The 25,714-nt window shown below is 44.9% G+C and overlaps 1 protein-coding gene across 2 annotated transcripts in view; it reads left to right on the forward strand.

Annotated features, from left to right (window-relative positions):
• rubcn (rubicon autophagy regulator) overlaps positions 1-25,714 on the forward strand; it is a 45,247-nt gene that overhangs the window by 17,097 nt on the left and 2,436 nt on the right. The window contains exons 8-21 of one of the 2 annotated variants that reach the window (XM_067416435.1): positions 4,236-4,283; positions 4,696-4,791; positions 6,640-6,755; positions 6,846-7,041; positions 10,892-10,996; positions 11,979-12,053; positions 12,953-13,013; positions 13,119-13,254; positions 21,647-21,792; positions 21,999-22,063; positions 22,142-22,380; positions 22,459-22,520; positions 24,489-24,642; positions 24,726-24,819. In XM_067416435.1, the coding sequence (XP_067272536.1) occupies positions 4,236-4,283; positions 4,696-4,791; positions 6,640-6,755; positions 6,846-7,041; positions 10,892-10,996; positions 11,979-12,053; positions 12,953-13,013; positions 13,119-13,254; positions 21,647-21,792; positions 21,999-22,063; positions 22,142-22,380; positions 22,459-22,520; positions 24,489-24,642; positions 24,726-24,819 (1,593 nt within the window). The remainder of the gene's footprint in view (positions 1-4,235; positions 4,284-4,695; positions 4,792-6,639; positions 6,756-6,845; positions 7,042-10,891; positions 10,997-11,978; positions 12,054-12,952; positions 13,014-13,118; positions 13,255-21,646; positions 21,793-21,998; positions 22,064-22,141; positions 22,381-22,458; positions 22,521-24,488; positions 24,643-24,725; positions 24,820-25,714) is intronic. The other variant, XM_067416436.1, reaches the window with a different exon arrangement.

Genomic DNA, 25,714 nt, shown 5'->3' on the forward strand with positions numbered 1-25,714 from the left:
TTAAGCTTTGAAACTGAATCTTGTTGGCTTCTCACTCGTGATGAATGAAATCTGACTCCTGCTGTCTGTGCTCAGGTCAGTTTTTAATTATAGCATCTGTTCTCTATCTGAACGAAATTATTTGTATTAATATAAAACAATCAAAACGATAGATACATATGACTGCTTATGATTTCATACAGCTACAGTGAGGAAAATAAGTATTTGAGCACCCTGCTATTTTGCAAGTTCTCCCACTTGTAAATCATGGAGGGGTCTGAAATCGTCATCGTAGGAGCATGTCCACTGTGAGAGACATAATCTAAAAAAAAATCCAGAAATCACAATATTGATTTTTTAAACTATTCATTTGTATGATACAGCTGATACAAGTATTTGAACACCTGAGAAAATCAATGTTAATATTTGGTACAGTAGCCTTTGTTTGCAATTACAGAGGTCAAACGTTTCCTGTAGTTTTCCACCGGGTTTGCACACACTGCAGGAGGGATTTTGGCCCACTCCTCCACACAGATCTTCTCTAGATCAGTCTGGTTTCTGGCCTGTTGCTGAGAAACACAGAGTTTGAGCTCCTCCAAAGATTCTCTATTGGGTTTAGGTCTGGAGACTGGCTAGGCCACACCAGAACCTTGATATGCTTCTTACAGAGCCTCTCCTTGGTTATCTTGGCTGTGCTTCGGGTCATTGTCATGTTGGAAGACCCAGCCTCGACCCATCTTCAATGCTCTAACTGGGGGAAGAAGGTTGTTCCCCAAAATCTCACAATACATGGCCCCGGTCATCCTCTCCTTAATACAGTGCAGTCGCCCTGTCCCATGTGCAGAAAAACACCCCCACAGCATGATGCTGCCACCCCCATGCTTCACAGTAGGGATGGTATATATTCATCATTCTTCTTCCTCCAAACATGTTTAGTGGAATTATGAGCAAAAAGTTCTACTTTGGTCTCATCTGACCACATGACTTTCTCCCATGACTCCTCTGGATCATCCAAATGGTCATTGGCAAACTTAAGACGGGCCTGGACATGTGCTGGTTTAAGCAGGGGAACCTTCCGTGTCATGCATGATTTCAAACCATGACATCTTAATGTATTACCAACAGTAACCTTGTAAACGGTGGTCCCAGCTCTTTTCAGGTCATTGGCCAGCTCCTCTGTGTAGTTTGGGCTGATTTCTCACCTTTCTTAGGATCATTGAGACCCCACGAGGTGAGATCTCGCATGGAGCCCCAGTCTGAGGGAGATTGACAGTCATGTTTAGCTTCTTCCATTTTCTAATGATTGCTCCAACAGTGGACCTTTTTTCACCAAGCTGCTTGGCCATTTCCCCGGAGCCCTTTCCAGCCTTGTGGAAGTGTATGATTTTGTCTCTCGTGTCTTTGGACAGCTCTTTGGTCTTGGCCATGTTAGTAGTTGGATTCTTACTGATTGTATGTGGTGGACAGGTGTCTTTATGCAGCTAACGACCTCAAACAGGTGCATCTAATTTAGGATAATAAATGGAGTGGAGGTGGACCTTTTAAAGGCAGAGTAAAGGCTGCAACATACTTTGCAAGAACAGAGAAAAAAGATCTTGCTCCCAGGGCTGTGAGAACAAAATGAAGCCACATCGTGGTTTAGGAGTTCTCGCAGCTTGTTCTCGACATATCATCTGAGCAAAACTTTTTTTTTTCTTGTGGGTATCCGAAAACTATTGTGTGATTGATCAGACATTTAAAGTGGGCGGGGTTAATGCGGAGAAACGTAGATGATCGGCACCTGCTTTTCTTGTGAAGTATGGAATGTACTGGCCAGAACAAACTTTGTTCTTTTTTTTTTTTTAGATTATGTCTCTCACAGTGGACATGCACCTACGATGACAATTTCAGACCCCTCCATGATTTACAGGGTGTTCAAATACTTATTTTACTCACTGTATATGTGTGTATATATGAAAACATTTACAAGTCTTGACATCATATCCAGGAGATAAGTCAGTAAATTCAAGTAAAATCACAGGCTTTGCTTATCCCGTGCGAATGTGCCACACAACTCGTGTGAGAGTAATTTATAAATCACATACGCATCCCATACGAATAGAGCTTAACATACCACGCAGAATCGAAACGCTACATGTAAACGATATTGTGCTGTATTTTCCTGTCAAAACAATGGAGTTAATTTGGAAGTGTTCAGCTTCTGAGAGCAAGCAGAAGATATTTGGTTTCTCTGGTAGTAGGCGGGACTAAAGCGCAAACTGCAATCTCATTGGCTGGTGCTCATTGATTACCTTCACCGTTTTGATTTCAGCAAATCAGCTCGAGCGAACACTGACATGATTAATTCCCATGAACCCAGCAGCTCATCAATCCTTAGTGCGTTGTATATTGTTATTAGTAGCATAATTAAGTAGTAGTATTATCTTCTTATTAATCACTATTATATTTTTTTTTCAGAAACACTGAATGACAAACAATATCTTTAGCATCACCACCAGTCCTTAGTTCAGTTAAAATGACAAATATGCAATCGTGTGTGTGTGTGTGTGTGTGTGTGTGTGTGAAGAATAAAAAAAATACACATGTAAACACACTTATATATTGCGATTTATTATTTGACAGAACTAATATAAATATAAATAAAAAACATTCTTAAATATGTACATGCATGTGTGTATAATAATTATACAGTACACACACGCATGTATATTATGTTAACACAAACTTTTGTTTTGGATGCGATTAATCGATTTGACAGCACTAATGTCATTATAATAGTATATCAGTCTGGAGAGTAAACTAAAAAAATGGCAATTATATTCCCAAGGTGTGCGTAGTAGAGGGTTGATTTGAGTTCAAGCCTGTTTTCATAATAATAAAGTGTGTTTATAATGCAATGTTAATCGACATAGACTTCATCACTGTAGAGAGTACTGTAAAATAAAGCATGGTCTGCCTCATTCTGTGATGAGAAGCCACGTCAGCTCACACACACTCGACTGGCGATATGAAGTTAAATCATGTGCGTTGTCTTTTGTTGAACAGGTTTACCCTACGTTATAGTTTTCCATAAAGGGGTCATAATTAATGCTGTAATGCTTGAGCGAGACGGCGGTTCTTAAAGGGATAGTTCAGCCAGAAATGAGCCTGATGTTGATCTGCTGACCCCCAGGGCATCATAGGTGTGTGTGTTTCTCCAGGAGAACACAAGTGAAGATGTTTAACTCAGCCGTTGCTCGTATAATGCATGTCAATGGGGTGTATTTCTATAAGAGTAAAAAACACACAGACATACGAATCCATATTAAACACAGCGGCTCGTGGAGACACACTGATGTCTTAAGACACGAAACGAGCGCTTTCTGCCAGAAACACAACAGTATTTGTGTTATTTCATACCTCATATCAGACGAATCTCATCTAGTGTTCCCAGTACCTTTACTTCTGTCAAGTAAGGTGAAAATATGAGCGTGATCATAGATTTTACTGGTATTTATATAGATTCCTCATTCGACCGATCCGAACGGGTACTAATGAGGCATCTATGTAATGAATATGATGGCGCCGGTATTTTGACCTTCTTCAGCTGAAGTAAAGGTACTGGGAACACTAGATGAGATTCGTCTGATATGAGGTAAAATGACACGCACTGTTGTGTTTCCGGCAGAAAGCGATCGTTTCGTGTCTTAAGACATCAGTGTGTCTCCACGAGCCTCAGGGTTTAAGATGGATTCGTATGTCTGTGTGTTTTTTACTCTCATAGAAACACACCCCATTGACATGCATTACACGAGCAACGGCTGAGTTAAAAATCTTCATTTGTGTTCTCCTGAAGAAACAAACACATCTCGGACGCCCTGGAGGTCAGCAGATCAACATCAGGCTCATTGTTCATCATGCAAGTTACTTTGCTTGACATTTAATGTATTTTTTAGTTAAATTCTAGCAGGTTAAATGTGTTGTGAACAGTGTTACTCACTTTAAATGACGATTAGCTTGATTTTAAACTTCAAAATGGCTTGCCCAACACTGCACGCAAATACAAAAGTACATATAAGCGCACAGATTGCTGTTGCATCTCTTGTGCTCTTTGGTCTTGCTGTGGATGAGGCTGCTTCAACTCTCTCCTCTCCTTCTTCTCTCTTCTCCCTCTTCTCTATCTTCTGTCTTCTCTTCTTCTCTTCTCTCCTCTTCTTCTCTCTTCTCCCTCTTCTCTCTCTTGTCTTCTCTCCTCTTCTTCTCCTCTGTATGTAAAGGAGGGGGTCACAGGAAAATCACCATTATAATCGAGGACCCCGTTGCAGGTTTGCGGTGCTGCATCTTGTCCACCGCTCCATTTCTGCCACCCTTGCATGATTCGCTTTCGCCGCTTCTTCTTATTATTATTATTATTTTGACTCTTTTTGTTTTCAGCCATCAGCGTTGTTTTTAATCTGTGACGCAACATTCCTGTCCTGTGCCGTTCCCTTTCATTCTTATTTCTGTGCAGTGACGTTTGATGCAGTTGTGCCTGGGGAGTTTTGAGTATTTAATTGTCTTTGCATTTCTCGGGTTATTCTGTTATTAGTTAGAAACGATCACGCATGTGGCATATCATCATCATCATCATCATCATTGGTGTTTGTCATCATGGATCGGGTCCTGCCATGCTATGGCTTCCTAATCCTCCTAATCTCCTGCCTGTTAATAACTGGTGTCCTGTTGTTCTGTTCCCAGAATCCGTTGCGCCTGCACCATGTTTGAAGAGCTGTGGCCCTTTCTCTCCCCAGAGCAGCGGCAGCAGCTCCCACAGTTCTCTCTATATGGAGTCGAGTGAGTGGACTCGTGTTATATTAATCTGCTCAAATACATCTCCAGTGCAGTTTGTGCTTACAGTTACCTGAACACAGCTCTACAAGTGTGAGAGAGCTCGGGAGCAAAGAAATACAAACGACAGGGAGGTTCAACTGTCCTGGCATAACAGAATCAAATTGCATATTATTATTATTATTATTATTATTATTAATATTTAATAATTGTATCCATCTAATCAAAGTCATGCGATAAAACCAGCATGTTTAAACCTGCTTAAAGAATATCTGATAATGGCGGCAGGATTAGTTCGGCTTGTAAAACGTCATGTGGTACAAACAGGGCTTGCAAAATGTCAAAACCCCTGGCAGCATTTCAGGCTGGCACTCTGGGGATTTTGGTAGCCCCAAAAATGTTTACCTAGCCCAAGTAAAAAAAAGAGCATTTTTATGTAGAATATTGGACGGGAGTTGAAATATCAATCAAAAAGGCAAACAAAAACACATGCATTTGGTTCTAACTGAGCTGAAATTTCTATGAAATAGAAATGGGTATTTCTGAAATACTGGTGTAAATCCATGTGCCTTTTAACATTTACACACACGGACACAGACAGGTTTTTTAAAAAACATTTTTAATTACAACTGATTTTCTGCTTAAATCTTAAATCTGATCTCATCAAAGTCAGGTAGTTCAACCAAAATGCTGAAACATGCAGAAAAACAATCTTTAAATATCAGATAATTTGACCTTTTTGCTTTGGTTGTAAAATATCATGTGGTGCGGCTCACAAATCCTTTTACTTAAACTATATTTAAAAGCATTTTTTTAAATACTGACCAAGATGTGTACACACACTATGGTCACACCTTTTCATTTTTAGTCATTAAACTGAAACTTTTCTTGAATAATAGTGAGATTTTTCTGAAATATATGAAACCAAGGAGTATATTTTAGCATGAGTTTTTAGTTCCCTATTACATATTATATATATTTAGTAAATCATAAATTTGGTGTCATTTAAAAGCTGAAATGCTCACATTTTGACACTGTTATTATAGATACAGTACTTTATTCGCATTGAGTGGACTTAAATTTGGATCATAACTTATTTAGACACATGGCTTTGATTTTATAAATCTTAAATTAATTTGTCAAATATATATATTCTGGATAAATGTTTATTTCAGTACATTTAAAAGGTTAGTTCACCCAATAATAAAATGTATGTCATTAACTCCTCACCCTAATAAAAACATCATCACAGTAGTCCATATGAGACATCAGTGGGTTAATTAGAGTCTCTTGAAGCATCAGAAATACATTTGGGTCCAAAAATAACAAAAACTACGACTTTATCGATTCATGATTCGGATCGCGTGTCAAACTGCTGAAGTCGTGACATTGGCGATCCGAATCATGAATCGATTCACTGACTCATAACCGTTTGAATCTTTATTTGAGGATTGAACACAAACCCGGAAGAGAAGCCAATGCTGAATAAAGTCGTAGTTTTTGTTATTTTTGGACCCAAATGTATTGGATGCTTCAAGAGACTCTAATTAACCCATTGATGTAGGGCTGTCAAAATTGCTCAAATGACGTTCGAATATTCCCTCTAAAACGAACACGAATATTCGAACATCTGGTGTCGCATTTTTGGGAATTAATACAAAGAGACATAACTACTCGTATAGGTAGCCTATTTAAGTTTAAACATATTTGACAACGTATCACTTACACAAAACAAGTAAATTAACTAATGGAATGTAAAATATATTTGTAAAATATATATAAAACTAGCCTGAGCTCTGAGTGTGTCATGTCGTATTGAGCGTGCTTCACCATGCCCTGGGTATGCTCCTGCAGACGGCAGCCAGTACAGCAGTGTGCCGGATGGGTCGTTCCGCAGACCCTCCGAGGGCCAGAGTCTCATCAGCTACCTCTCCGAGCAGGACTTCGGCAGCTGTGCGGATCTGGAAAAGGCCAGCACAAACTCCTAACCTCCGTCAGCATTTCTCTCTCCTATCCGGTGTCTGTTGATCCTAACTCGCATTCATGTGCCCTGCCTTCAGGAGAACGCCCACTTCAGCATCTCGGAGTCCCTGATAGCAGCCATCGAGCTGATGAAGTGTAACATGCGGAGGCGGGCGGAGGAGGCGGAGGAGGAGGGCGACAGCGACTCTGAAATACAGCAGCTGAAGCAGAAGATCCGGCTGCGCAGACTGCAGATCCGGCGCACGCGGCTCAAGCCACCGTCCTCCAGTCACCGTAAGATCAGCTGCTCAAGGCCGAGCTCTTTCCTTCTGTCACTTGGGGTTAAGATGGAGCTAGAAATGCCTTTACAGCGATAAACTGTTAGTGATCATCCCAGCGCTCTCACAGTATATTCGATGAATATGTAAATATGTGCTGCGTGCTTTACTCTCAATAACACAAACATAACTAAAGTAACAGTGGTGAGAAAACAGCAGTTCAGAAAGCATCTGATCGTAGTGATGTGGAGATGTTGGCTACACTTTACAATAAGGTTGTATTAGTTCACATGAACTACACCTCTGTTCAGCATTAGGCAATCTCTGTTAACGCTAGTTAATATAAATCCAGCTGTTCATGTTAGTTCACAGTGCTTTACCTAATGTTAACAAGATTTTAATAATGCATTAGTAAATGTTAAAATGAACATTAAAGCTACACTGTGTAACTTTTTTAGTTTATTCTTAGCTAAAAACACTTAGTTCTTTCAAAAAATATGTGCTCATTAATGTATATTTACTTCTTTCAAGTAATATAGTATTCTGGTAAGTTTATAATATGCCATTGAAAACACATACGGGTGAGGGGTTCGAATGCCGGTCGCCATGTTGCTCCTCCATCTTGAAAGTACAGTAGCCAAAGAGGGACATACCCGTGAATTCAAGCTTCGCCTTACGCGTTTTAACACTCGATGGCTCTGTGTCGAATGTGAAGAGGGGGATTGCCGTGTTAATCTTGGACTAAATCGGCCACCGTAGGAGTTAAAACCAAATCAGAATTAAGAGGAACAGAAATTATTCACTGGATGGTCATAAACCTTTACACCGCTAGATGGGGGAAAATATCACAGTGTAGCTTTAACAAATATAAATAAATGCTTTGAGTGCACTTCATTATTAGTTTGTGTTAACTAATGAACCTTATTGTAAAGTGTTACCGATATGTTTGCACAAACTGCAATTCATAGACACTTTAAAGCTTCTCTCCAGTGTATTAATGTTTTTACTGAAGAAATTAACCAGAGATTTCCATGTCAAAGAAGGCGGAGCCTCAGAGCCACGCCCACCTATTACATCACCACAGTCCAATGGTAGTTCGAAGGCGTTTACCAGTCAGAGAGAAATTTCCCAGAAGGTTTGCTTTGGCAAGCTGTTTCGAACTCCTGATTTTATTACCACCAGCTCATTCTTCTATTTCAGGGCGTTTAAGATCAAGAGGGAGAACTCAAATATAAACATGAAATATACCAAATAATATAAAAATCTATTAAGCGCAGAGTTTAGAACGACTATAATAACCCCGGGTTAAGAGCAGAGTTTAGATCGACTATAATAACCCCGGGTTAAGAGCAGAGTTTAGATCGACTATAATAACCCTGGGTTAAGAGCAGAGTTTAGAACGACTATAATAACCCCGGGTTAAGAGCAGAGTTTAGAACGACTATAATAACCCCGGGTTAAGAGCAGAGTTTAGATCGACTATAATAACCCGGGGTTAAGAGCAGAGTTTAGATCGACTATAATAACCCCGGGTTAAGAGCAGAGTTTAGATCGACTATAATAACCCGGGGTTAAGAGCAGAGTTTAGAATGACTATAATAACCCCGGGTTAAGAGCAGAGTTTAGAAAGACTATAATAACCCCGGGTTAAGAGCAGAGTTTAGAACGACTATAATAACCCGGGGTTTAGAGCAGAGTTTAGAATGACTGTAATAACCCCGGGTTAAGAGCAGAGTTTAGAATGACTATAATAACCCGGGGTTAAGAGCAGAGTTGAGATCGACTATAATAACCCCGGGTTAAGAGCAGAGTTTAGATCGACTATAATAACCCGGGGTTAAGAGCAGAGTTTAGATCGACTATAATAACCCGGGTTAAGAGCAGAGTTTAGAATGACTGTAATAACCCGGGGTTAAGAGCAGAGTTTAGAATGACTGTAATAACCCGGGGTTAAGAGCAGAGTTTAGAATGACTGTAATAACCCCGGGTTAAGAGCAGAGTTTAGATCGACTATAATAACCCGGGGTTAAGAGCAGAGTTTAGAATGACTATAATAACCTGGGGTTTAGAGCAGAGTTTAGAATGACTGTAATAACCCCGGGTTAAGAGCAGAGTTTAGAATGACTATAATAACCCGGGGTTAAGAGCAGAGTTTAGATCGACTATAATAACCCTGGGTTAAGAGCAGAGTTTAGATCGACTATAATAACCCGGGGTTAAGAGCAGAGTTTAGATCGACTATAATAACCCCGGGTTAAGAGCAGAGTTTAGATCGACTATAATAACCCCGGGTTAAGAGCAGAGTTTAGAATGACTGTAATAACCCGGGGTTAAGAGCAGAGTTTAGAATGACTGTAATAACCCGGGGTTAAGAGCAGAGTTTAGAATGACTGTAATAACCCCGGGTTAAGAGCAGAGTTTAGAATGACTATAATAACCCGGGGTTAAGAGCAGAGTTTAGAATGACTATAATAACCCGGGGTTAAGAGCAGAGTTTAGATCGACTATAATAACCCCGGGTTAAGAGCAGAGTTTAGATCGACTATAATAACCCCGGGTTAAGAGCAGAGTTTAGATCGACTATAATAACCCGGGGTTAAGAGCAGAGTTTAGAATGACTATAATAACCCCGGGTTAAGAGCAGAGTTTAGAATGACTATAATAACCCGGGGTTAAGAGCAGAGTTTAGATCGACTATAATAACCCCGGGTTAAGAGCAGAGTTTAGATCGACTATAATAACCCCGGGTTAAGAGCAGAGTTTAGATCGACTATAATAACCCGGGGTTAAGAGCAGAGTTTAGAATGACTATAATAACCCCGGGTTAAGAGCAGAGTATAGATCGACTATAATAACCCCGGGTTAAGAGCAGAGTTTAGATCGACTATAATAACCCCGGGTTAAGAGCAGAGTTTAGATCGACTATAATAACCCCGGGTTAAGAGCAGAGTTTAGATCGACTATAATAACCCCGGGTTAAGAGCAGAGTTTAGATCGACTATAATAACCCGGGGTTAAGAGCAGAGTTTAGATCGACTATAATAACCCCGGGTTCAGAGCAGAGTTTAGAATGACTATAATAACCCCGGGTTAAGAGCAGAGTTTAGATCGACTATAATAACCCCGGGTTAAGAGCAGAGTTTAGATCGACTATAATAACCCCGGGTTAAGAGCAGAGTTTAGATTGACTATAATAACCCCGGCTTAATAGCAGAGTTTATAATGACCCTGGGTTTAGAGCAGAGTTTAGAACGACTATAATAACCCCGGGTTAAGAGCAGAGTTTAGAACGACTATAATAACCCCGGGTTAAGAGCAGAGTTTAGAACGACTATAATAACCCCGGGTTAAGAGCAGAGTTTAGATCGACTATAATAACCCCGGGTTAAGAGCAGAGTTTATAATGACCCTGGGTTTAGAGCAGAGTTTAGAACGACTATAATAACCCCGGGTTAAGAGCAGAGTTTAGATCGACTATAATAACCCGGGTTAAGAGCAGAGTTTAGATCGACTATAATAACCCCGGGTTAAGAGCAGAGTTTAGATCGACTATAATAACCCAGGGTTAAGAGCAGAGTTTAGATCGACTATAATAACCCCGGGTTAAGAGCAGAGTTTAGAACAACTATAATAACCCCGGGTTAAGAGCAGAGTTTAGATCGACTATAATAACCCGGGGTTAAGAGCAGAGTTTAGAAAGACTATAATACCCCGGGTTAAGAGCAGAGTTTAGATCGACTATAATAACCCCGGGTTAAGAGCAGAGTTTAGATCGACTATAATAAACCTGGGTTAAGAGCAGAGTTTAGATCGACTATAATAACCCCGGGTTAAGCATTCATAATATATTGTGTTTTCCCCCGCAGAGGTCCCATCTGTTGACAGTGGCGGCTCACGGAGGAGCTCGCAGGATTCCTTTCACCCTTCGGACTCGGGCTCGGATAGAGACGTGGAGGACTTTGAGCTCAGAGGTAGGGGCTCTGTGTCTCTCCCAGTGATATGCCTTTATTCCCGCTTGTGATCATAAAATCATCCTCACCATTGCCTTCATTACCCATAATGCCATGTGATGAGATGTGTGTTGGCCTCCCAAATTCACTACCAATTTCTCACTGATTTAAGATAATTTTTAATTCCTAATCCATCATTTGGAATCAAGTTTTTCTTAAAAATTTTTTATCAGGAAAGAGCAGAATAGTCATTGCAGTGTCATTATACTAAACAATTGACGACACAATTTACTTTAACTCACGTTTAAATACAAAAGGCCTCAAAAGTGTGTGCAGACGGTGTTTCAGGAGACGTGTGACACTGAAGACTGGAGTAATGATGATAAATACAGCTTTGATCTCAGGAATAAATCACACTTTACTATATATTCACATAGAGAAACAATGATTCACACTGGAGGAATATTTCCATTTTTACTGTATTTTTCATCGAACAAACACAGCCCTGGTGAGCAGAAGGCTCTTTTTATATGATAATTAGTGTCAGTGTTTTGGCATTGGCCTGTGCGGTGCGGCGTTCTCTGCGCTGCGGAGTCGTGACATCACGTGTGTGTTGAGGCGTACACTGCAAAAAAGGCTCTTCTTAGTTACTATTTTTGCCTTGTTTCTAGTCAAAATATCTAAATATTCTTACATTTAAGAAACATTTACTAGACAAGTAAAAATTATTGTCTTGTTTTGGGAAAGAAAATGATTCAAAATTAAAAGATAAATAATCTTGTTTTCTGTTTGAATTAAGATTATTTTTCTTATCCCATTGGCAGATTATTTATCTTATTTTAAGCAGAAACTCTCTTAATTTTGAGTTATTCTTTCCCAAAACAAGACACTTACTTTTGCTGTTTTAAGGATTTGTAGACGTTTGGACTAGAAACGAGACCGAAATGCTGAGTAAGAAGAGCCCTGTGTGCAGTGTGTTGAGCGCCTGTGGTTTGTGTCTCAGATGGCAGTGAAGCTGCGTCCCTGCTGGCGGCGTCTCAGAGCGGCCTGTCCCTGTCTCTCGCGTCCCTCTTCTCAGGTACTGAAGGCCAGTGTGTGCTTTAGTCTTCTCTCAGCTACTGAAGGCCAGTGTGTGCTTTAGCTGTAGTCTTCTCTAGCTGAGGCTCTCTGCTGTTTCCTCGCCTCTGCTTGTCCATCGCCTCATGCATGGCACATCAGCCTCTCGCTTGCTGTCTTAATTTATGGCGCTCATAAACCTGTACCCTTTAGCACCACCGGCTGCTGAATGATAAGATAAGAATGGAGGGATTCATTAATTATTAATCTGTAATTCTTCTTATCTTCTTAAAGCTTTTAATCATAGCCTTCTGTCTTGATGGTTATTGGGATTGATATTCTTTGATTATGTCATTTCATGACAGAGGGCTTTTGGGAAATGAAAACTGATCAATCCTTTGCCTAGTTTTACCAGAACAGATACACAGAGAGAGACTCTCTCTCACTCTCACTCTCACTCTCACTCTCTCTCTCTCTCTCTCTCTCTCTCTCTCTCTCACTCTCACTCTCACTCTCACTCACTCTCTCTCACTCTCACTCTCACTCTCACTCTCTCTCTCTCTCTCTCTCTCTCTCTCTCTCTCTCTCTCTCTCTCTCTCTCTCTCTCTCTCTCTCTCTCTCTCTCTCTCTCTCTCTCTCTCTTTCTCTCTCTCTCTCTCATACACACATTATCCCATTTAATAATTTTGTATATGTAAACATAGTTTTTTTTCTGGCCCCTCATTTATTTTAAATCTATTGAAATAAAAAAAATGTTGTGAGAAACTTATTTATACTAGTTATTCAGAGTTGTGTGTTTTATGGACATTAGGCATTAATCAGCCCTGCATGCACACTGTAATGATGTATAATCTAGAGGTCAGCGTTCTGATGAGTGAAGTGTGTGAGCAGCTCTGACGGTTTGCTGTGCTCGTCCTCAGATGCAGACATCATCAGACACAGCGCCTCCAGCTGCAGGTCCTTCCTCAGCTCAGACTCCATGTAAGCGCTCCAGACTCCTCCTCTGTGTGTCTGTCTGTCTGTCTGTCTGTCTGTCTGTCTGTCTGTCTGTGTGTGTCTGACCTGCTGTCATGTGTCTCCGCACAGCTCTCCTCCACCCATGCTGCAGTCTAACTCAGCCGAGTCCGTGGCCATGGGTCTGCTTCGCCAGTTTGAGGGCATGCAGCTGCCCGCCGCCTCGGAGCTGGACTGGCTGGTGCCGGAGCACGACGCGCCTCAGAAGGTACTGCACTAACACCCTTAGGCCCAAATTCTGTAGTGTGAAGGTACTGCACTAACACCCTTAGGCCCAGACTTTGAAGGGTGAAGGTGCTGCACACTCACACCCTTAGGCCCTGACTCTGAAGGGTGAAGGTACTGCACTAACACCCTTAGGCCCAGACTCCGAAGGGTGAAGGTGCTGCACTAACACCCTTAGGCCCAGACTCTGAAGGGTGAAGGTACTGCACTAACACCCTTAGGCCCAGACTCTGAAGGGTGAAGGTGCTGCACTAACACCCTTAGGCCCAGACTCTGAAGGGTGAAGGTGCTGCACTAACACCCTTAGGCCCAGACTCTGAAGGGTGAATGTACTGCACTAACACCCTTAGGCCCAGACTCTGAAGGGGGAAGGCGCTGCACTAACACCTGTAGGCCCAGACTCTGAAGGGTGAAGGTGCTGCACTAACACCCTTAGGCCCAGACTATGAAGGGTGAAGGTACTGCACTAACACCCTTAGGCTCAGACTCTGAAGGGTGAAGGTACTGCACTAACACCCTTAGGCCCAGACTCTGAAGGGGGAAGGTGCTGCACTAACACCCTTAGGCCCAGACTCTGAAGGGTGAAGGTACTGCACTAACACCCTTAGGCCCAGTCTCTGAAGGGTGAAGGTACTGCACTAACACCCTTAGGCCCAGTCTCTGAAGGGTGAAGGTACTGCACTAACACCCTTAGGCCCAGTCTCTGAAGGGTGAAGGTACTGCACACTCACACCCTTAGGCCCAGACTCTGAAGGGTGAAGGTACTGCACTAACACCCTTAGGCCCAGACTCTGAAGGGTGAAGGTACTGCACTAACACCCTTAGGCCCAGACTCTGAAGGGTGAAGGTACTGCACTAACACACTTCGGCCCAGACTCTGAAGGGTGAAGGTACTGCACTAACACCCTTAGGCCCTGACTCTGAAGGGTGAAGGTGCTGCACTAACACCCTTAGGCTCAGATTCTGAAGGGTGAAGGTGCTGCACTAACACCCTTAGGCTCAGACTCTGAAGGGTGAAGGTGCTGCACTAACACCCTTAGGCCCAGACTCTGAAGGGTGAAGGTGCTGCACCAACACCCTTAGGCCCAGACTATGAAGGGTGAAGGTACTGCACTAACACCCTTAGGCTCAGACTCTGAAGGGTGAAGGTACTGCACTAACACCCTTAGGCCCAGACTCTGAAGGGTGAAGGTACTGCACACTAACACCCTTAGGCTCAGACTCTGAAGGGTGAAGGTAATGCACACTAACACCCTTAGGCTCAGACTCTGAAGGGTGAAGGTACTGCACTAACACCCTTAGGCCCAGACTCTGAAGGGTGAAGGTACTGCACTAACACCCTTAGGCCCAGACTCTAAAGGGTGAAGGTACTGCGCACTAACACCCTTAGGCTCAGACTCTGAAGGGTGAAGGTACTGCACACTCACACCCTTAGGTCCAGACTCTGAAGGGGGAAGGTACTGCACTAACACACTTAGGCCCAGTCTCTGAAGGGTGAAGGTACTGCACTAACACCCTTAGGCCCAGTCTCTGAAGGGTGAAGGTACTGCACACTCACACCCTTAGGTCCAGACTCTGAAGGGGGAAGGTACTGCACTAACACACTTAGGCCCAGACTCTGAAGGGTGAAGGTACTGCACTAACACCCTTAGGCCCTGACTCTGAAGGGTGAAGGTGCTGCACTAACACCCTTAGGCTCAGACTCTGAAGGATGAAGGTACTGCACACTAACACCCTTAGGCCCAGACTCTGAAGGGTGAAGGTCCTGCACTAACACCCTTAGGCCCAGACTCTGAAGGGTGAAGGTACTGCACACTAACACCCTTAGGCCCAGACTCTGAAGGGTGAAGGTACTGCACTAACACCCTTAGGCCCTGACTCTGAAGGGTGAAGGTACTGCACACTAACACCCTTAGGCCCTGACTCTGAACGGTGAAGGTACTGCACTAACACCCTTAGGCCCAGATTCTAAAGGGTGAAGGTACTGCACACTAACACCCTTAGGCTCAGACTCTGAAGGGTGAAGGTACTGCACACTCACACCCTTAGGTCCAGACTCTGAAGGGTGAAGGTACTGCACACTCACACCCTTAGGCCCTGACTCTGAACGGTGAAGGTACTGCACTAACACCCTTAGGCCCAGACTCTAAAGGGTGAAGGTACTGCACACTAACACCTGTAGGCCCAGACTCTGAAGGGTGAATGTACTGCACTAACACCCTTAGGCCCAGACTCTGAAGGGGGAAGGCGCTGCACTAACACCTGTAGGCCCAGACTCTGAAGGGTGAAGGTGCTGCACTAACACCCTTAGGCCCAGACTATGAAGGGTGAAGGTACTGCACTAACACCCTTAGGCTCAGACTCTGAAGGGTGAAGGTACTGCACTAACACCCTTAGGCCCAGACTCTGAAGGGGGAAGGTGCTGCACTAACACCCTTAGGCCCAGACTCTGAAGGGTGAAGGTACTGCACTAACACCCTTAGGCCCAGTCTCTGAAGGGTGAAGGTACTGCACTAACACCCTTAGACCCAGTCTCTGAAGGGTGAAGGTACTGCACTAACACCCTTAGGCCCAGTCTCTGAAGGGTGAAGGTACTGCACACTCACACTCTTAGGCCCAGACTCTGAAGGGTGAAGGTACTGCACTAACACCCTTAGGCCCAGACTCTGAAGGGTGAAGGTACTGCACTAACACCCTTAGGCCCTGACTCTGAAGGGTGAAGGTGCTGCACTAACATCCTTAGGCTCAGATTCTGAAGGGTGAAGGTGCTGCACTAACACCCTTAGGCTCAGAATCTGAAGGGTGAAGGTGCTGCACTAACACCCTTAGACCCAGGCTCTGAAGGGTGAAGGTGCTGCACTAACACCCTTAGGCCCAGACTATGAAGGGTGAAGGTACTGCACTAACACCCTTAGGCTCAGACTCTGAAGGGTGAAGGTACTGCACTAACACCCTTAGGCCCAGACTCTGAAGGGTGAAGGTACTGCACACTAACACCCTTAGGCTCAGACTCTGAAGGGTGAAGGTACTGCACACTAACACCCTTAGGCTCAGACTCTGAAGGGTGAATGTACTGCACTAACACCCTTAGGCCCAGACTCTAAAGGGTGAAGGTACTGCACACTAACACCCTTAGGCTCAGACTCTGAAGGGTGAAGGTACTGCACTAACACCCTTAGGCTCAGACTCTGAAGGGTGAAGGCACAGCACTAACACCCTTAGGTCCAGACTCTGAAGGGGGAAGGTACTGCACTAACACACTTAGGCCCAGTCTCTGAAGGGTGAAGGTACTGCACTAACACCCTTAGGCCCAGTCTCTGAAGGGTGAAGGTACTGCACACTCACACCCTTAGGTCCAGACTCTGAAGGGGGAAGGTACTGCACTAACACACTTAGGCCCAGACTCTGAAGGGTGAAGGTACTGCACTAACACCCTTAGGCCCTGACTCTGAAGGGTGAAGGTGCTGCACTAACACCCTTAGGCTCAGACTCTGAAGGATGAAGGTACTGCACACTAACACCCTTAGGCCCAGACTCTGAAGGGTGAAGGTACTGCACACTAACACCCTTAGGCTCAGACTCTGAAGGGTGAAGGTACTGCACACTAACACCCTTAGGCTCAGACTCTGAAGGGTGAAGGTACTGCACTAACACCCTTAGGCCCAGACTCTGAAGGGTGAAGGTACTGCACTAACACCCTTAGGCCCAGACTCTAAAGGGTGAAGGTACTGCACACTAACACCCTTAGGCTCAGACTCTGAAGGGTGAAGGTACTGCACACTCACACCCTTAGGTCCAGACTCTGAAGGGGGAAGGTACTGCACTAACACACTTAGGCCCAGTCTCTGAAGGGTGAAGGTACTGCACTAACACCCTTAGGCCCAGTCTCTGAAGGGTGAAGGTACTGCACACTCACACCCTTAGGTCCAGACTCTGAAGGGGGAAGGTACTGCACTAACACACTTAGGCCCAGACTCTGAAGGGTGAAGGTACTGCACTAACACCCTTAGGCCCTGACTCTGAAGGGTGAAGGTGCTGCACTAACACCCTTAGGCTCAGACTCTGAAGGATGAAGGTACTGCACACTAACACCCTTAGGCCCAGACTCTGAAGGGTGAAGGTCCTGCACTAACACCCTTAGGCCCAGACTCTGAAGGGTGAAGGTACTGCACACTAACACCCTTAGGCCCAGACTCTGAAGGGTGAAGGTACTGCACTAACACCCTTAGGCCCTGACTCTGAAGGGTGAAGGTACTGCACACTAACACCCTTAGGCCCTGACTCTGAACGGTGAAGGTGCTGCACTAACACCCTTAGGCCCAGACTATGAAGGGTGAAGGTACTGCACTAACACCCTTAGGCTCAGACTCTGAAGGGTGAAGGTACTGCACTAACACCCTTAGGCCCAGACTCTGAAGGGGGAAGGTGCTGCACTAACACCCTTAGGCCCAGACTCTGAAGGGTGAAGGTACTGCACTAACACCCTTAGGCCCAGTCTCTGAAGGGTGAAGGTACTGCACTAACACCCTTAGGCCCAGACTCTGAAGGGGGAAGGTGCTGCACTAACACCCTTAGGCCCAGACTCTGAAGGGTGAAGGTACTGCACACTAACACCCTTAGGCCCAGACTCTGAAGGGTGAAGGTACTGCACTAACACCCTTAGGCCCTGACTCTGAACGGTGAAGGTACTGCACTAACACCCTTAGGCCCAGACTCTAAAGGGTGAAGGTACTGCACACTAACACCCTTAGGCTCAGACTCTGAAGGGTGAAGGTACTGCACACTCACACCCTTAGGTCCAGACTCTGAAGGGTGAAGGTACTGCACACTCACACCCTTAGGCCCAGACTCTGAAGGGTGAAGGTGCTGCACCAACACCCTTAGGCTCAGACTCTGAAGGGTGAAGGTATTGCACTAACACCCTTAGGCTCAGACTCTGAAGGGTGAAGGTACTGCACTAACACCCTTAGGCTCAGACTCTGAATGGTGAAGGTACTGCACTAACACCCTTAGGCTCAGACTCTGAAGGGTGAAGGTGCTGCACACTCACACCCTTAGGCCCAGACTCTGAAGGGTGAAGGTACTGCACTAACACCCTTAGGCCCAGACTCTGAAGGGTGAAGGTGCTGCACTAACACCCTTAGGCTCAGACTCTGAAGGGTGAAGGTACTGCACTAACACCCTTAGGCTCAGACTCTGAAGGGTGAAGGTGCTGCACACTCACACCCTTAGGCCCAGACTCTGAAGGGTGAAGGTGCTGCACTAACACCCTTAGGCCCAGAATCTGAAGGGTGAAGGTGCTGCACTAACACCCTTAGGCTCAGACTCTGAAGGGTGAAGGTGCTGCACTAACACCCTTAGGCCCAGACTCTGAAGGGTGAAGGTACTGCACTAACACCCTTAGGCCCAGTCTCTGAAGGGTGAAGGTACTGCACACTCACACCCTTAGGCCCAGACTCTGAAGGGTGAAGGTACTGCACTAACACCCTTAGGCCCAGACTCTGAAGGGTGAAGGTACTGCACTAACACCCTTAGGCCCTGACTCTGAAGGGTGAAGGTGCTGCACTAACACCCTTAGGCTCAGATTCTGAAGGGTGAAGGTGCTGCACTAACACCCTTAGGCTCAGAATCTGAAGGGTGAAGGTGCTGCACTAACACCCTTAGACCCAGGCTCTGAAGGGTGAAGGTGCTGCACTAACACCCTTAGGCCCAGACTATGAAGGGTGAAGGTACTGCACTAACACCCTTAGGCTCAGACTCTGAAGGGTGAAGGTACTGCACTAACACCCTTAGGCCCAGACTCTGAAGGGTGAAGGTACTGCACACTAACACCCTTAGGCTCAGACTCTGAAGGGTGAAGGTACTGCACTAACACCCTTAGGCTCAGACTCTGAAGGGTGAAGGCACAGCACTAACACCCTTAGGTCCAGACTCTGAAGGGGGAAGGTACTGCACTAACACACTTAGGCCCAGTCTCTGAAGGGTGAAGGTACTGCACTAACACCCTTAGGCCCAGTCTCTGAAGGGTGAAGGTACTGCACACTCACACCCTTAGGTCCAGACTCTGAAGGGGGAAGGTACTGCACTAACACACTTAGGCCCAGACTCTGAAGGGTGAAGGTACTGCACTAACACCCTTAGGCCCTGACTCTGAAGGGTGAAGGTGCTGCACTAACACCCTTAGGCTCAGACTCTGAAGGATGAAGGTACTGCACACTAACACCCTTAGGCCCAGACTCTGAAGGGTGAAGGTCCTGCACTAACACCCTTAGGCCCAGACTCTGAAGGGTGAAGGTACTGCACACTAACACCCTTAGGCCCAGACTCTGAAGGGTGAAGGTACTGCACTAACACCCTTAGGCCCTGACTCTGAAGGGTGAAGGTACTGCACACTAACACCCTTAGGCCCAGACTCTGAAGGGTGAAGGTACTGCACACTAACACCCTTAGGCCCTGACTCTGAAGGGTGAAGGTACTGCACTAACACCCTTAGGCCCTGACTCTGAACGGTGAAGGTACTGCACTAACACCCTTAGGCCCAGACTCTAAAGGGTGAAGGTACTGCACACTAACACCCTTAGGCTCAGACTCTGAAGGGTGAAGGTACTGCACACTCACACCCTTAGGTCCAGACTCTGAAGGGTGAAGGTACTGCACACTCACACCCTTAGGCCCAGACTCTGAAGGGTGAAGGTGCTGCACCAACACCCTTAGGCTCAGACTCTGAAGGGTGAAGGTATTGCACTAACACCCTTAGGCTCAGACTCTGAAGGGTGAAGGTACTGCACTAACACCCTTAGGCTCAGACTCTGAATGGTGAAGGTACTGCACTAACACCCTTAGGCTCAGACTCTGAAGGGTGAAGGTGCTGCACACTCACACCCTTAGGCCCAGACTCTGAAGGGTGAAGGTACTGCACTAACACCCTTAGGCCCAGACTCTGAAGGGTGAAGGTGCTGCACTAACACCCTTAGGCTCAGACTCTGAAGGGTGAAGGTACTGCACTAACACCCTTAGGCTCAGACTCTGAAGGGTGAAGGTGCTGCACACTCACACCCTTAGGCCCAGACTCTGAAGGGTGAAGGTACTGCACTAACACCCTTAGGCCCAGACTCTGAAGGGTGAAGGTGCTGCACTAACACCCTTAGGCCCAGAATCTGAAGGGTGAAGGTGCTGCACTAACACCCTTAGGCTCAGACTCTGAAGGGTGAAGGTGCTGCACTAACACCCTTAGGCCCAGACTCTGAAGGGTGAAGGTGCTGCACTAACACCCTTAGGCCCAGTCTCTGAAGGGTGAAGTGTTTCTGCGCTAGTGCTCAGCTGAGAAGGCCTTTCCCACATTATTCTGGCTTTACCTTTCATACGCTAGAGGGTGCTATTACACATCTGAAAGAGTCCTAGATAGAGAGACAGGACTCTTTCAGATGTGTAATAGCGCCCTCTAAACACTAGATCGAAACACATTTAAACTTGTGTAAAAGCAGAGGGTCTATTCTTTCTTTTGATGTATTGCATTTTGCTATAAACTCTGAATTGCAAATTAGTTATTGCGAGTTATGAGCTTTGCAATTCTAACAATTATTTTAAGAAGGTGACAGAAACCAGAGAAAAAGTCAATTAACTTTTTACATTTTTTTTTTATTCCATGGCAGAAACAAACTTTCATGCCAGACACTACAGGCGAATACAGTAAAAATATTAAAAATGAATAGTCACACACTTGAACAGAATCTGAACATTAGATAAAGCCAGCTTCAAAAGTTTCAATTTTGTTCAAAATATTAGACTTAAAGCTTTTTTATTTTTGTTTATTTAATCTCTCTCCATAATCAGAAAATACAGCCAGAGAAAAAAGACTATTTTTAGGAATAAAATTAAATAAATAAAATTTTATAAATCAGGAAAATGTGAAATGAAAGTGTTAAATTCATCAGCTATTTTAATTTAATTTAGCTGTCATGTGTCATTTGAAAGGTATCATGGAGTGGAACACAACAAGCTCCTAACTTCATGAAAAGTGGAAAATGGCTTATTATTTTCAGCATTCTCACGGTTAAAAAGAGACTATAGACACCATAATCCATCACTCAGATCATTAATCATTCCCACATAGATTTATTACGCATTATAACCTGACAGGAGCACATAAGCTAAATAAACTACTGTAGCTCTAAAGTCGCGTTTAGGTTTGTAACTTCACGAAACATGTTCCGATTTGTTAAAAATGGCACATCCTTATTTACAGCAGACTCTCATGAAGATGAAGTTTAATCAGATAAACGCTGTGACTGAAGAAGACATGTTATGGAAGCAAGAGTCTTGATTCAAGCTGAAAATGTTCTGCTGATGCTAGCATGTTTTCTTCTGTTTTACAGCTTCTTCCAATGCCAGATTCTCTGCCTATTTCACCGGATGATGGCGAACACGCAGACATTTACAAACTGCGCATCCGAGTGCGAGGGAACCTGGAGTGGGCTCCTCCCAGACCACAGATCATCTTCAACATCCACCCTCCTCCAAAGTAAGCACTTCCATCGGTGTTGAGTTTAATTCCCTTTATCACGTGACTCAGTGTCTGTTCTATCTCTCCACCCCATCAGTGTTGAGTTTAATTCCCTTTATCACGTGACTCAGTGTCTGTTCTATCTCTCCACCCCATCAGTGTTGAGTTTCATTCCCTTTATCACATGACACATGACTGTTCTGTCTCTCCATGGGTCCTGTTAGGAGGAAAGTGGTGGTAGCGAAACAGAACTACCGTTGTGCTGGCTGCGGCATCCGCGTCGATCCAGGTACAAAACACACATGCGCTGTAAAAAGTGATCCAGGTGCAAACACGGGTTAACCTGAGTGTGTTCTCTTTGTAATAGACTACATAAAGAGGCTGCGGTACTGCGAGTATCTGGGCCGCTACTTTTGCCAGTGCTGTCACGAGAACGCTCAGGCCGTATTGCCGGGGAAGATCCTTCGCAAGTGGGACTTCAGCAAAAGCTACGTCAGCAACTTTTCCCGGGACCTGCTGGCCAAGATCGCAGGAGACCCGCTCTTCAACCCCAACGACATCAACAGCAGCCTCTACAAGAAGATCAAAGCCCTGGAGACAGTGCGCGTACGTCACCTCAGCAGGACCGGTACACTTTACCAGGTGTGATTTAAGTGTTTCATGTTTGTTCTGCTTCTTTTATAGGCATTGAGGGAGCAGTTAAACCACATGAAGAATCTCCTGAAAACGTGCCGTTTGGCTAAAGAGTAAGTGTCTTCACTGCATCCTTTTTACTTTGAAACACCATGAAGAACTAGGGCTGTGCGATTTATATATCGTCTAGGATAATATCGGGATTGTTGTCCCTCACTTTACACAAACACACTAGAGAGCGCACACATGCACACCGTGATGTAGTCAAGAGGGTTAGAAATGTTATAATGCCCCCAAAATTCAAGCTCTTCTATATTTGTCCTTTAATATAGTATATATTATATATAATGATATATAATAATAATAATAATAATAAATAAATATATATATATATATATATATATATATATATATATATATATATATATATATATATATATATATATATATATATATATATATATATATATATATAATATTGATTTTATACAACAGCTCATTAAGAAGGTAATATTAAGTGACTTACATTTTAGACACAATATTGCCTGTTTTTGTTACACACTCCCCTAAAGGATTATTAGGAACACACACTAATACTGTGTTTGACCCTTTCGCCTTCAGAACTGCCTTAATTCTACGCTGCATTGATTCAACAAGCTGCTGAAAGCATTCTTTAGAAATGTTGGCCCATATTGATAGGAGAGCATCTCGCAGTTGATGGAGATTTGTGGGATGCACATCCAGGGCCCGAAGCTCCCGTTCCACCACATCCCAAAGATGCTCTATTGGGTTGAGATCTGGGGACTGTGGCGGCCATTTTAGTACAGTCAACTCATTTCAAATTGGTTTCTTGAACATGACAATGATTTGAGCTTTGTGACATGGTGCATTATCCTGCTGGAAGTAGCCATCAGAGGACGGGCACATGGTGGTCATAAAGGGATGGACATGGTCAGAAACAATGCTCAGGTAGGCCGTGGCATTTAAACGATGCCCAATTGGCACTAAGGGGCCTAAAGTGTGCCAAGAAAACATCCCCACACCATTACACCACCACCACCAGCCTGCACAGTGGTAACAAGGCATGATGGGTCCATGTTCTCATTCTGGTTACGCCAAATTCGGACTCTACCATCTGAACGTCTCAACAGAAATCGAGACTCATCAGACCAGGCAACATTTTTCCAGTCTTCAACTGTCCAATGTTGGTGAGCTTGTGCAAATTGTAGCCTCTTTTTCCTATTTGTAGTGGAGATGAGTGGTACCCGGTGGGGTCTTCTGCTGTTGTAGCCCATCCGCCTCAAGGTTGTGTGTGTTGTGGCTTCACAAATGCTTTGCTGCATACCTCGGTTGTAACGAGTGGTTATTTCAGTCAAAGTTGCTCTTCTATCAGCTTGAATCAGTCGGCCCATTCTCCTCTGACCTCGAGCATCAACAAGGCATTTTCTCCCACAGGACTGCCGCATACTGGATGATTTTCCATTTTCACACCAAATCACACATTTGATTTTCTTTGTAAACCCTAGAAATGGTTGTGCGTGAAAATCCCAGTAACTGAGCAGATTGTGAAATACTCAGACCGGCCCGTCTGGCACCAACAACCATGCCACGCTCAAAATTGCTGAAATCACCTTTCTTTCCCATTCCGACATTCAGTTTGGAGTTCAGGAGATTGTCTTGACCAGGACCACACCCCTAAATGCACTGAAGCAGCTGCCATGTGATTGGCTGATTAGATAATTGCATTAATGAGAAATTGAACAGGTGTTCCTAATAATCCTTTAGGTGAGTGTATATGACCAGTGAAAGTCATTCCAAATAAAGCCACAGGGCTGTTTTGCATCTCTGATCAACACACTGCAGTGTTTTATTACTGAATGAATGAATCGGTTGAATGAATGATTCAATGACTCGCTAATTAAGTGATTGGCTGCTCTACTCATTGTTTGCATTACACGGGTCCACAGTAACAGGATAAACACACTCCGCTAAATGTGGTCTGGTTATCATTCCTGATAAACCGCGAGCTGGAGCTGATGTCCAGTGAATACCCCTGAAGAGTGTGTCCTCTGTGTGTGCAGCGTGCTGGAGCAGTTTGAGGCGGTGCCTGCACACCTGACGGAGGACCTCCACCTGTTCTCTCTCAGTGACCTGATGGCTGTGCGTGGAGGAGGGCTGGGCCCAAAGCTGCGGGACCTGCTCCGGCTGGGCTCCGGCCACGTCACCGACTGTGTGGTGAGGAGCGCTGCGAGAGACACTCAGCGTCTGAAAGGCTTATTATAATCATTATTATATTAATGGCTCCTCTCTGTCCGCAGCTCTGCCAGGCCAAGGGCTTCATCTGTGAGTTCTGTGGGAACGACAAGGACATCATCTTCCCCTACGAGCTCCACAAGTGCCTGCGCTGTGACGGTGAGCATCTGTTCATCCTCTAACCATCCTCCATCCATCCATCCATCCATCCATCCATCCATCCATCCATCCATCCACCCACCCTTTATCTATCCATCCTCCTTCCATCCACCCACCCTCTATCTATCCGTCCTCCATCCATCCATCCACCCACCCTCTATCTATCCATCCTCCATCCATCCATCCACCCACCCTCTATCTATCCTCCATCCATCCACCCACCCTCTATCTATCCATCCTCCATCCATCCACCCACCCTTTATCTATCCATCCTCCATCCATCCACCCACCCTTTATCTATCCATCCTCCATCCATCCACCCACCCTTTATCTATCCATCCTCCATCCACCCACCCTCTATCTATCCATCCTCCATCCACCCATCCACCCCCCCTCTATCTATCCATCCTCCATCCATCCACCCACCCTTTATCTATCCATCCTCCTTCCATCCACCCACCCTCTATCTATCCATCCTCCATCCATCCACCCACCCTCTATCTATCCATCCTCCACCCACCCTCTATCTATCCATCCTCCATCCATCCATCCACCCACCCTCTATCTATCCTCCATCCATCCACCCACCCTCTATCTATCCTCCATCCATCCACCCACCCTCTATCTATCCTCCATCCATCCACCCACCCTCTATCTATCCATCCTCCATCCATCCACCCACCCTTTATCTATCCATCCTCCATCCATCCACCCACCCTTTATCTATCCATCCTCCATCCATCCACCCACCCTTTATCTATCCATCCTCCATCCACCCACCCTCTATCTATCCATCCTCCATCCACCCATCCACCCCCCCTCTATCTATCCATCCTCCATCCATCCACCCACCCTTTATCTATCCATCCTCCTTCCATCCACCCACCCTCTATCT

Source organism: Pseudorasbora parva, chromosome 14, assembly GCF_024679245.1.
Source record: "Pseudorasbora parva isolate DD20220531a chromosome 14, ASM2467924v1, whole genome shotgun sequence".
NCBI classification, from domain to species: domain Eukaryota; kingdom Metazoa; phylum Chordata; class Actinopteri; order Cypriniformes; family Gobionidae; genus Pseudorasbora; species Pseudorasbora parva.